This window comes from Cheilinus undulatus, linkage group 12 (assembly GCF_018320785.1).
Source record: "Cheilinus undulatus linkage group 12, ASM1832078v1, whole genome shotgun sequence".
Taxonomy (NCBI): domain Eukaryota; kingdom Metazoa; phylum Chordata; class Actinopteri; order Labriformes; family Labridae; genus Cheilinus; species Cheilinus undulatus.
In genome coordinates this window covers 17123200-17135805 of record NC_054876.1, presented here as the reverse complement: position 1 = coordinate 17135805, position 12606 = coordinate 17123200, and the positions used below count along the sequence as shown (strand labels likewise).

At 39.1% G+C, this 12606-nt stretch overlaps 1 protein-coding gene across 2 annotated transcripts in view; it reads left to right on the top strand.

Annotated features, from left to right (window-relative positions):
- Window positions 1-908: 908 nt before the first annotated feature.
- LOC121518464 (flotillin-2a) overlaps window positions 909-12606 on the top strand; it is a 30500-nt gene continuing 18802 nt past the window's right edge. Inside the window, exons 1-3 of one of the 2 annotated variants that reach the window (XM_041800780.1) lie at window positions 909-1121; window positions 6520-6601; window positions 11561-11651. In XM_041800780.1, the coding sequence (XP_041656714.1) occupies window positions 1073-1121; window positions 6520-6601; window positions 11561-11651 (222 nt within the window). In that variant the 5' untranslated portion in view covers window positions 909-1072. Of the gene's footprint in view, window positions 1122-6519; window positions 6602-11560; window positions 11652-12150; window positions 12242-12606 lie in introns of both variants that reach the window. The other variant, XM_041800779.1, reaches the window with a different exon arrangement.

The following is a 12606-nucleotide window of genomic DNA, read 5'->3' as shown; positions in this document are numbered from 1 at the left end:
ACTTTTACTTGAGTAGATATACAGACCAGTACTTTTACTTCTACCCAAGTCAATTTTAACCAAAATAACTGTACTTTTATTTGAGTACAATAGTTGTGTCCATTTACCTCTAGTTACTGATGGCTTTCTCTAGAAAGAATTCATGTAAGCTCTAGTGATTATAGGTATGATGAAAGGCTGGGTGCAGGATGTGCCATTTTGCAATACTCCTTAAATCTAACTTTGGAGATCAAAAATTGTTATGGTACAGGTATAATCCCATGGATTTGACAGACAGTTGTTAAAGATGGATTTTCCATATGGTTACTTTCACTCAGCCCCAGAAAATCAATAGGTCTGTAAAGCTTTCTTCTGGTCTGTACTGGCTGTGAAAGGCTATAATAGAAAGCCAAAGCACAGTGCTGGCATGGAGCATTTAGAAATGAGAGAAAAGGGTAGCTTTTGTGTGTTGAAACCATATAGGCCTAGGGGCTTTACTGGTATTTAACAACTTCTGAACAGCAGTTTACAAGTGTATCACCCCTTCATTTATTTCTCGCATACTAGTTATTTAAATTGTTGCCATCACAGCAATCTCTGCCCACAGTAATGATAATAAAGGACGCGATCTGGCCACTGATCAAAGGGCATTATATCTCTCTACATCTTAGGAAAATAACTGTGATTCTTGTTTAGGTAACATGCGTGAGAAGAAATTTAAACAACCACGCCCATATTTTTTTATGATATCGTATCCCTCAACTGCGGAGGAGGGGCTGATTACATGGGAGGGGTTCCTGATCATATGAGTCGAGTCGTTGCAACAGAAAAGCAGAAATCTGCCGCCTCAATCTACAAAATAAATCTAAAACGCGTACGTGAAAGTAGCGTTTCTTTTATTTTGAAGGTACAGAGCGGAAATGCCACTCGTATTTCGCTCACCTTGACGCAGCCGTTGCTCGACTGTTCCCTGAAAAAAAAATCATCGATTACGGAGAGTTGCTGGAAAAAATTGGAAGAAAATAGGGTTTGGAGGCTAATTACTTTTTTATGCGTCGAGTTGGTTTGAATACGAGTTTTTTCTGTCGGTAAAATGGGAAACTGCCACACCGTTGGACCAAACGAGGCCCTTGTGGTTTCAGGTAACGTTAGCGCTTTTAGGACGATTTGTTTCTCCTTCCTGGCTCGTGGGGCACGATGAAGGGATGATAGACAAACATGGGGACAATTTAATCGCTTTAGTGCATTTATTTTAAGTTATGGCATATTAAGCAGCGTTAAATTGCGGCATAACATGCTATATGCCGCAAACAAACGAGAAATTTGATGCACTCACGCAGTAGAGACGTCCATCGCCGTGTGGTAAAAAAACAAACAGTCGTTTCTTTTAAGTGCTTAAACACAAGAAATATAACACCTTACTGAGAAATAAAGGGTATCAAATGATACTAGAGAAACTAGCTATTACAGCCTCAGTTCATACGTTTTTAGGTAAATTCTGTTATTTTGCTTCGACAAAGCCACCTGTTTTACACGTGTAAATACCCTTTAAATTTCGTATGTTTTACGCTAAAATGCGTGCTAACGTTTTGTGACTATTTCTGTAAATGGCTAATGCGTCTAGGTTCCTCGTTTTCATGCCGTTTTTTAATGGTTGCTAATCAAAGTGTTTCCACTTGTGCTTTTTTGTCATGATAAAATACACTTTAAAGTGCTCTCTATGGGAAGTGAGAGGTGATATAGGTTAGCGAATGAGTTTCTATGTTATCTTTTTCCAAAGAGGTTGTGCTTGAATGTGGTGGACCCCTGCTGCAGAAAGACTACAGCAAAATTAATTAGATTAAAGGGGAAGCCATGAAAAACTCAGTACCACTGACACAGGAAACACAAGACTTGTCTCCAAGTCTCTGGGAATAGAAGGAAAAATCAGAGGCTTTCTTGTTCTGGATAGCCTGAGTGGATTTTCTTATATTCAAAGATCTCTGTAACATTAAAGGATACAAAGAGCTAGTGTACAATGTCAGATTACCATTTACATCTAATGATAGCTGTACAATCAAATCAGCTTATTAACATCCATCACTGGATCTTTCAGGCTCCTCTTTTTAAGATTTATTCATCCTTAATTGTTTTGGAAAATCTTGCCCTAGTTTATAAGTGTATTGCGTAAAAGATTTCCCGTAACCGAGTCAGTCAGGACAGCTTGCTGTCTAATCAAAACAAGAGCAATGGGATTTTCCGTTGTAAGTAAGCAAACTTGTTAGAGGGTGTCAGTCAATCATATAGGATTGGGAGCAGAGGTGAATGGGCGTTTACTCCACATCCTGATTTTAAGACAGTGTAATTCCACATATGTGAAGAGAAATCAAAGGTTTGGAGGTGCTGCAACTAGTTGTGAAAGGCATCACATGAAATAACAACACCTTAAATGCTTGATGTGAGGAAAGTCTTGCCTTAAGTAAGTTGACGACAGGGCTTTTTGTAAGTTGTGTAAACTCTCATTCATCCATGTTGGAGCCCCTCCCCAGGCCTCTCTGCAGTGAATGCGGTCAGGAATCCCAATTATGCTGGTCGTATAGGCTGGAGCCACCAGGCCAAAATAGTGTAGAGCTCTAAATAAGCCCAGCCTGTTGCAGCTTTAGTTGGCAGTGACATTTGGCAAGAGTCAGGTGTATTTTAATCATAAAGGCTTTTAAATCCAACCCATATTGCTTCATTAAAACATCACCTCTAGTCTATCTGAATAATTATGTGGTAAAAGAGAATGTTAAATTAAGTATTCATGCTATACTTTGTACTTGTGTGCCACCAGTGGCTCAGGGTTCTGTAAACTAGATGGAAAAAAATGTCAGTAGATGTACATTAAAACACCGCATGTTGAATTTTTGTACATAATGATTTTTAAACAGGAATGATGTGCATTTGGCAGTTAAAAAGGCCCAGTGACAGTAGTATGGCTCAGTTTTCCAAGTTGGACTCCATGTACCTTTCCTGCTCTGCACATTGTTATTCTACAATTTCCTGAGGGATGTTGTTCACCAGGAAAGTTATTCTTCTAATGTGAAGAATGGGATGCAGACAGTGTATTTAAGAGTATTTCAAAATGCCACAATATGACCCTAAAAGAGTCCTCTACCAGTAACCTTGATGATAGAAATGTTATACATCAACAATTCGATCAATTGTGGGTCGATGAGCCCTACTGTAGATTGTGGTTGTGGTGGGAGTACGTGTCAGTAAAGATAGTCACCACCCCCCCACTCTGTTCGTCAGTTAGTGTGTGACAGCTGGGAATGTCACACTAAACACTGGAGATTAAAACATCAGACCGGGGCCAGCGAGAGGGACGCTCATTTGTTGCCCAGTTTACCAGACTTCTCATCTGGAAAGATTTCACTCTCACTTTGAACACTCACTTTGATAGAACTGTCACTGCTATCTCTACAGTGATGTGGTTGGAGGGTGAAGGCACGGGATGTTTTAGAGATCAGAGGTGTTTGTTGTGTTATGAGTGTGAAAGTGTGAAAGGAAAATAATGGTGCATTTACTAGTTCTGGGCTTACTGATCAAGTTTCCTTTCCATGGTCATTAAAAAAACCTGTGATCATATGACTGTGCCCCATGCTTGGTTACACTTATTTTGTGCATTTTCTTGTTGTTCAGCTTCAAAAAAGCATCACCAGTACCTCAAAAACAAACTTCCTTCATTTTACTCATTGATTATTATAATACATTAGAATTTTTATTTATATTTACAAGTTGTATTCTTATTTTTCACTGATTGTTCTTCAGTGTCACAATGTTGAAGAATTAAGATATTTCAAAAGTGGCTAAACCCCAAGACCACAATTTCACCTAAAAACGCTAAGGGTATTTAGTAGTATTAATGATAGAAATGCAAGCGGTAGCTGGCTAAACGCCTAAATTTTGGATACCAAATGAGCTGATGCAAGCTTTACAAGTATGTTAAACTATTAGCCATTTTTTGTAAGCGGTATTAAACCCTCCCGCCACTAGAAGCTGCTGTAGCTGCAGTTAGTTGCTGCTGCCTTCCTGCCTGAGTTCCCTGGCTCTTCACTAGATGTAAACATTAGAAACTTAGCGTTTAGCATGTCGCAGAAACAGCCTGGTAAGACAGTAGTTTGAACTAGAAAATGGAAATAAGGTTGTGTGCAGTAACTACTCAACCGCAGTAACCACATTAGGCATTATGTTATTCTGCAACAAGGAACAAACCCTGGCTAAGCTAGCTGCTAACTTTAGCCATGCTCTAGTTAGCATACCAGCCTCATGTTACATGCCTACTGACACTGGGACTCTGCTTATTTGGACTGTTTTTGGAACATCTTCTCCAATTTAGACTAGTTGGTTAGATACAATTCAAATGCATGTTTAGCTGAAAAGGGAAATAGCCGCCTTGAAACATCCTTATTTCTGAATCTTATCCAAGTCTTTACATGCCAATAAAACGTATTCACATTCTACATATTGTGTTAGAAGTGCATTCTATAGGTTGAAATGCATCTACTGCAATTGAATTTTTCTGTTAGCTGATCTGAAAGCAGACGATCAATCAATCAAATAGCAGGATCAATCAATATAAGATTGGGTAATACCTGCTAGTTTTAAAGCTATTTTAACCCCACTAGACTCCACAGACATCATCAGTAAAATTACTGTTTTGGTCTGAGAATTAATTTACAAGGTGATAATCATTTTTTGCAGTAATCCCAGGGGTTGCTTGTTGTAATGTCTGGCCCTGCCTAAATAGTTTTGTGTCTTTTATTGTGTTGACAGGGATCCATGATAAACCTAACACTACAGCCAAATAATTGTTCAATCTAGCATATCAAGACAGAGTTAGACAAGAACTCCCTAATTCTAAAGGATAGATTTACTTTTCTTGTCTGGAGTCTGGTGGATTTGAAGAGGGAAACATAAGGTCTGTGTCTGGATTTTTCCTTTGTATTGTTAGACATTTTGAATATCTCAGGCCCATCAAGGTCAAAAACACACAATTCCAGGAATATACTCCAGATTTTAAAAGAATTTGACATAGCTGTTACAGTCTGTTATCTTAACCTGATATCTTCAGTAGAATTCCTAACTCATTAATTGGTCCGTAAGTGTTGGAATATTACAAAGCAGAAGGAGGTTTTCCTTGATATAGGCCAATGTCTTGTTCATGAGTTGCATCAATTTATCATGGTGGATATATATTGTTCTTAATAAATGTAAAGAAAAATAAATCACATGAAGTGCCACAATTAAATAGCCCAAATGCTGCACCAACATGTGCACATGGTACTTACAAAAGACTGATAAATAGATCATTTAAAAAAATCAGTGAATACTGATGAAGACTACACAGAGAATAATTACGATAAAGATTGAGAGATCGTGCAGGTGTAACACATCTGGCTGGCTTGATTTGAGGGAAAACAGATGTTGTGTTGCTGGTGTGACACATGCAGTCATAATTGCTGCCAGTATGTGAGTTGGAGGAGGATCAAATCACAAGATTGAAAAAGGCAGCAGAAGTCAGATACGAAAAGCTGTGCTCTTTATGTGCATCACCAGAAGAAACATTGTGGTGCTGTGGTTTTTAGGAATGGATTGCTGCTTGGGTTTTTGTGACTTGCTGAAGAGCACATGATCGTCTAAAACCATGAACAGGATGTGATAACTGGGGCACTGCCTCATCTTGGATCTTTATGCTTATCTACATGTCTGACCAAATCTTCTGTTACTACATACTGAACAATTAAGAAGAAAATTTGTGGTATATTTTAGTCTATTTTTGCACTAATAAATGTATGTATCTCTCATAACCTAAAAGCTAATATGTAGGACTCCTTTTTAATCTGTAACATTATGTTCTAAGATAATATATTGGTTGCAATTTGATGCAATGTGAAAATCACAGAAGCTGATTTTGTTTGTTTTAAAGGGTCAAGTACATCCCACCATAATCTACACAGTGGCTCTTAGCTCATTTTTTGGTGAAGGGATGCTTGAACATAGCAAACATACTTTTTTGGTACAGACCCCAGAATCTGTATCTGTATTACACTTTCAGAATAGGTCCCTGTAACTCATTTTATTGTTGAAGTAGGGATTATGATAATTACTGTTTGATATTTTTTTTATTACTTATCCTTTAACCCTTCAGTCAGACGTAAAACTACGGTACAATGGATATTTGTTGCTGTTACATGAATATTTTCCCCTTGTGTCTATGATGGTGGCTATGAGATTATACCACACTGCAAAACAAAGCTAAAAGAATGAGCTGAGACTCTTTATGAAACACTGTAAAGCTGAGGGAAGTGTCTGATCAAGTTCATAACTTTCTAAGTAACGTAAAAATATACAAATGTTTGAATTAAATATCTGTTACAGCTGCTCAAAGGTTTGAAAAGTAAAAATCAGTAAAGCCGCAATGAGCTCTTCCGATTTTCAGAACCTTCTGCTGTGACTGTTTATTTTCTGTTTTGAGTACAATGCTAAGACGCCTGTTTCTTCTGTTTTTTTCCACAGGTGGCTGCTGTGGCTCAGATCAGAAGACATATGTAGTAGGAGGCTGGGCCTGGGCTTGGTGGCTCATCTCTGACATCCAGAGGTAAGGCCTGTCTGCTTCCATACAGGGATCCAGATGGTAATTTAGTGCCCTTTACAGCCATTCATTCTTAGATGGCACAGAGCTCACGGATGGTTCTGAAAAATATTATCTGGATAGCTTAAGTCCTCTCTCTTATAGAAGCTCTTATAGAAAAACTAACAGACGCTTTCATTTACCGTGCATGGTAACTAATAATTCAGAATACAACCACATCTTCATCACATGCATACAATCACATATACATTGCCCCTGTGGTATAAATACTGTCAAGGACACCATCTGCTCATAAATCCAAGGCTTTAGATAGTTCCCAACAGATGCACACTTTAATTATTGCCATGGAATGTATTGACATACATGACAGCACTGTTAACTTAGGATAACGCTTGACAGTGTTTTGAAAGTACTAAGGGTTTTTCTTCATCTTTTTAAATATATTTTTAGACTGAAGTTTGTCTTATGATTGCTGATGCTTGGCTTTGGCTTCGTGAAACTGCAGAGACCCTTTAAATACATTTGCAGTAATCCAATAATTTATTAGCCTTATTCTTGTCAGAAAAGAATTTAGAAGTTATTAATAGAAAATGACATTAGTCTTAAGAATAAATGTTTGCCAGATGTGTAAACATAGAGCACTGCTTTCAAAAGCAGCTCCAACAAAGCAGCCTCAGAGGACTCACTGCAAATGTAAACAGATAGTGTATAGAAGGAGGTCACATAATGTTCGGAGGTGGTATTTACACTTCTTCACAAAACAAGAGATTTTTTTAAAGTATGGGAAAGAAATTAATTGTGATTGATATAAATTTTTCAATGAGTAAATAATTGTTCATTCTGGGTTGGAAACCACCAGAGAACAAAATCTTTGGTTTGATCAAGTTGCCTTAGGAGACAAAACCTGCCGCTGAAACATGACACTCAAAAGGAGACAGACTTTGTGAACTCACACTCTGTTTGTCTGACCTGATTTAACACTGGTGGAGCTGCTTTTGTTTGTATTGAGGCTCTTCAGTATGATCAGCTTACAGTGATACGCTTTGTGTCTGGTTGATCACATCCTCACTAATTCAGATTGTACCTTAAACACCTATTTTGCATGAGGTGCTTTAAGGCTGTTATAATATAGAAATAATCTGTTAAAGATGGTGTTCAGTAATCTGGTCAACCTTATCTATGCTGTGTTTTTTTTGCCTTGTCTTTGGAGCTCCTGGTTTTAATTGATTTGTTATTTGGTGTCTGCCTGCCTCTTTGTTTTCTACTTTGCTAACCTGCTTCGCCTCGTCTGGTGTCGATCTCACCCCGTCTCAGCCCCTCTGTGTTTCCTTCAGGTTTACCCATTTCCCATTAAGTGCTGCTCTTTGCCTTAAGTTGCTAGGAAACCAATGGTAGACCTTGACAGTCAAATAAAGTTGACGCATGGCTGGACGTATGAATCCCTGTTTAGAGGCACAGGCTGCCCGAGGAATCTTTACTTGTCTATTTTTGCTTGGTATTATGATCATGTGCAGTTCGATCATCATCAGATGATAAAATAAGGAGGGATGATCCGACTTCTCTTTGGAGTATTAGCCTCTCTAGCTGAAAGCCTTGAGCTTGAAGCTGGGTAATAGAACCAGAGGGAGGCTGTGTGGCTTCCCGCTCGTGATGCAGTAATCATGTTAATGTCCAGGCCTGTGACTCATTGATCTAATTCTTCTGAAGGTGGAGCTGTTAGCCAGAGAGGCTCCTGCTGCAATCAGCCTCAGTGTCCCATGGCTCTGAAAGACAATGGATCCTAGTCAGTCTTTTACTTTTTTAAACGCAGGTTTGGGTGTTGTATCTGCTCTGAAACATAATCTCACATGAGTTGTGCAGCTGGTATTGATGCAGAGCATAGTGACTGTTTGTAGAAGACATTCCTGTGTAATATCAGACAAATGTAATCATAGATAATCATAGATCCAGCTCTTTGTCCTGTTTAATCAAAACAGCCAGGACTGTGCAGTTAAGCACAGTTTTATTACTACTGCCATATGAACAATGCCAAAACATATTACAAAGGTTTGAATTTTTCAGAAAATATTGAGAACTTTTTTATATAAAAAAAGCAATGCTCTATCAGTCTGCATGTGTACATTTTACTAAATCAGAAATAGGCCGGTTTTGGGTTGTCACAGTATCTGATTTTTAAACTTTGATACGATTCTAGTTGTAATCAACATATCACCATTTTGATATCACAGCAGCAAAACTAGAAGCTTAAGGCTACCTTATCATGAAATTTCTTTTCTAAATCACCAAAAATTGCAGGAAAACTCCTGTATACTGTCTGCATTGCACAAATGTATTGGCAGTGTTTGGGTACAGAAAGATTGCTCTGTTTCTTTGCTGGCAGCAGCTTTTGGACAACAATATGACCTAAGACCTGTAGCTTTTTGTAGCTCTTGTAGTTCTTTTTGATGCCATCCATCATTGAAACAGAAGGGATTATATCGCTTTAAAACATGTGGTGTTAAGAGTATTTTGGCAACCTTAGGCTTAGTCCCATTTCTAACTTTAACCCCTAAGCTTTCATTTGAAGTGCCCTTTTGCTACTTGAAATAGAGTTGCAAGGGCTAGTGGTAAAATATCTCCCTTAGGCCAGTTTCAGACTGGACAAATGAGGCTGCTTGCGTGAGCAATACGTCTCACCTGCAGAGAATCTAAAGAGTAGAGGCCTCGCCTGTTTTTTCGCATTGCACTTGATTCATGGGCATAATACACAGGAAAGTAATAAATAGGCATATTCATCTTGTTATAGCAGATATGTACGTCAGTATTGGTAGAATAAGATTGCACAGTTTCTTGACAACCCTGTTGGAAGACACAAACTGAAATGAGCTCTCTTTCACCATTAGTGAAGGTTTCTGTTTCCACCCTAGCACAATATGTCACAGGAAAGGTAAATATGGTACGAGCCAGTGTTGTAGTCAAGTCACCAAACCTGGAGTCAGAGTCCTGGACTTGAGTGCTGCATCACTGGTAGGGGTGTGAGAAAAAATCGATACGGCATAGTATCATGATATTTTGTCTGGTGATATATCGTATTGTCTCACCCACCAAGTATCGATTTTTTTCAAATTAATTAATGCTAATATGAACTCATGTCTACATTATAACTGAAAAATAAAATCAGTTGTTTGGACATTTGTTTGTCCAGTGAGGCTGGCAGAGGTGATAGAGCAGAGAGAAAGTTAGTACAACAAACATGGCAGCACCAGGGGAAGGACATTAGGATTGCAAGCAGGGCATGAAATAGATGGACATGACACATGAGGTTTGCAAGAAGTGCTACATGAAAATAAAATACTGCTTAAATAAGACAAACATAAGAGCAAACCTACTGCTAAATCAGCTAAACAGTTGAAGAAATTTTATCAATCGCTACATGTGGTAATGCAGTATTCACTGTATTGCAAAATGTTTAAAATCGCAATATCGGATCGTGACCCAAATATCGTGATTATATCTTATCGTGGGGCCACTAGTGATTCCCACCCCTAATCACTGGTACAAGTGCACTTCTTGTCTATGCTTTTCAAATTAAAAGCCCAGTTTAGTTGGGGAATGTCCCTTCATTGCAAATGCTTTTATTTTGAATACTTCCCAGCGCAGTTCCATACAACAACTGTTGTAGAAAGGTTTGTTGATTCAAAACTTCTGGAGAATGCAGCTTTGATGATAGGAAGATGTAGCAAGCATGCAGCATATACACACCTGCTTTAAAAGCCATGGCATTGCGTGCCAGAGCAGACACGCAGCAGTGGTGCGCAGCGAAACAAGCTGTCAGTCTGAAACAGCAATAAGAAATGAGACAACATTTGAAGGTCCTGATAGGTCCCTATGTGTCACCCATAGTTGCTGATGGCATATACATGAACAGACTTGTCAATGTTAATGGAGATTTCCACAAGAGATTTTTTAAAATTACTGATGCACTGATCTATCGGTACAACACATTGTGATCAGCCAATATCAGCTCTGTTGACCATGATCAGCCATCTGCAGACAATGTGACACAAACAGATGCCCCTCCCCCCCCTTCCCCAGGGACAAATCTTTTTTTTTTTTTTTTAATTGAATTGAATTAAAATAAGTGAAGAAAAAATGTCAGTATATGCATCATATAAACAGTGATAATAAACATGCCCTGGTTTTCACAATTAGTGCATCTTAAGTTAAAGTGCTTGTTTGAAATAAAATGCATTGAAACAAAATTAAATGTGAACATTATGTTGTTGTTGTAATTATTAAATCTCATTTGAGAAGAATCTACTGGCATTTGAACACTTCTTGAGCAGCCTGGCCAATTACTTGCAAAGCATTTTGGGAGATTCCACATAGCACTCTGTTTGGAGTGTGCCTCTGGAAAATCTCAGTTTAAAGGGCTGTTCTTTCTACCCCGCCATGTTGGGGTAGGGTTAAGGTTAAGTGGTAGGGGCAATGGGTGTATTTGTATTGGGCTTTTGGCTAGAGTAAAAAAGGTTCATACTCTCATCCATGTCAGTGCAGTCAGATAAAACCAAAATAGCTGTCAGCTACCCTCAGATAAACTGATGCAGAATTTTGGATTTATTTTGAATTAAAGAGAAACATTTGGCAAAAAACAGGATTTTGTGTCAAGCTTTAAGTACAGCAGATAGAAAACTAAAATAGAGCTAAAATGCACTCTTTGCTATTCTTTATTTATCCTAGTCTACGCAGTTATCTCAGTATCATTCTCATTGTGCAGGCCTAGCTGCAGCCTTTGTGTTTTTACAGATGTGTCAAATTACCAGCCTTAAGATCTTTACAGCGGTAGAAACAGGAGGTCAGGTCTCGTCCTTCACCCCTCTCTCTCTCCTCTCTTCCTCTTGACCTTGGTTACTCACATTCCTAACAGCTGTTGTCCAACTTACTGTTTTGCCTCTGCTACTCCCGCCTGCCTGCCTGCCTGCCTAGAATGTCTCTGGAGGTTATGACCATCCTCTGTCGCTGTGAGAATATCGAAACTTCGGAGGGTGTTCCCCTGGATGTGACAGGGGTGGCTCAGGTAATGAATCTCCAAAGACCCCCCCCCTCCCCCCCAAAAAAAACAAGCAGTGGCTGGTGCTCAAGACCAAAGGAAGACTCAGGGAAATGGTTCAACTAACAATCTAACGTCTCTGTCTGTTTTTCTCACAACTCCATGGCTTTTTTCTTCGGCAGCGAAAGAGGGACACTCAGCTGTCACTCACTCAGGCTTTGCCATAAAGCTGAACTCTGAGTCACCATTGACAACGGGGTCGATAAATGAAGGCTTCAGAAATGGCTTAAAAGGATTGAATTAACCTTGTGCAAAATGCAAATTTGGATTCGGACAGATTTAGTCAGAAATCAAAAATATGCAACACTGAATTGTGCACAGCATCTCATTTAGCTCCGTTGTTAGTGATCTGGAGTCCTTGGGTGAATGGTTTCACTTTGTCCTGTTCTTTTCCTTGTGTTCTTGGCCCTTCCCTTCATTTGCTTTGTCAATTTTTTATTTTATATTTTTTCCACATTCTTCACAGGATAACGCTTGAGATTATGACCCTGCAGCCCAAGTGTGAGGATGTAGAGACAGCGGAGGGTGTAGCTATTACTGTCACTGGGGTGGCTCAGGTAAATCACCACACTTTCCTGGGAATGCCAGTTCAGACTCCACTAACACCCCTACACACCCACTCCTTTCTTACCCACCCTCATTTTCTCTGATATCCCTCCATAATCACAGCACAGGTGGGGTTTCATACGGAGGACTCGAGAAGAAGCACACCTGTATTATTGTTTAATACACTCAGTACGTTTACATGCAGGTGGAAAAGTTGATTTATTGTTTCAGTCTGAATAAAACTGGACTTTTGGCCCACTAAATCATACTAAATTGAATATCTCAAAATTGGACCACATACATAGCTAGAGCCATTGGAGATCGATTTGCTCTTGCATGCAAATGCTCCGGTTAGGCCCAAACAGCAGAGGCCGGT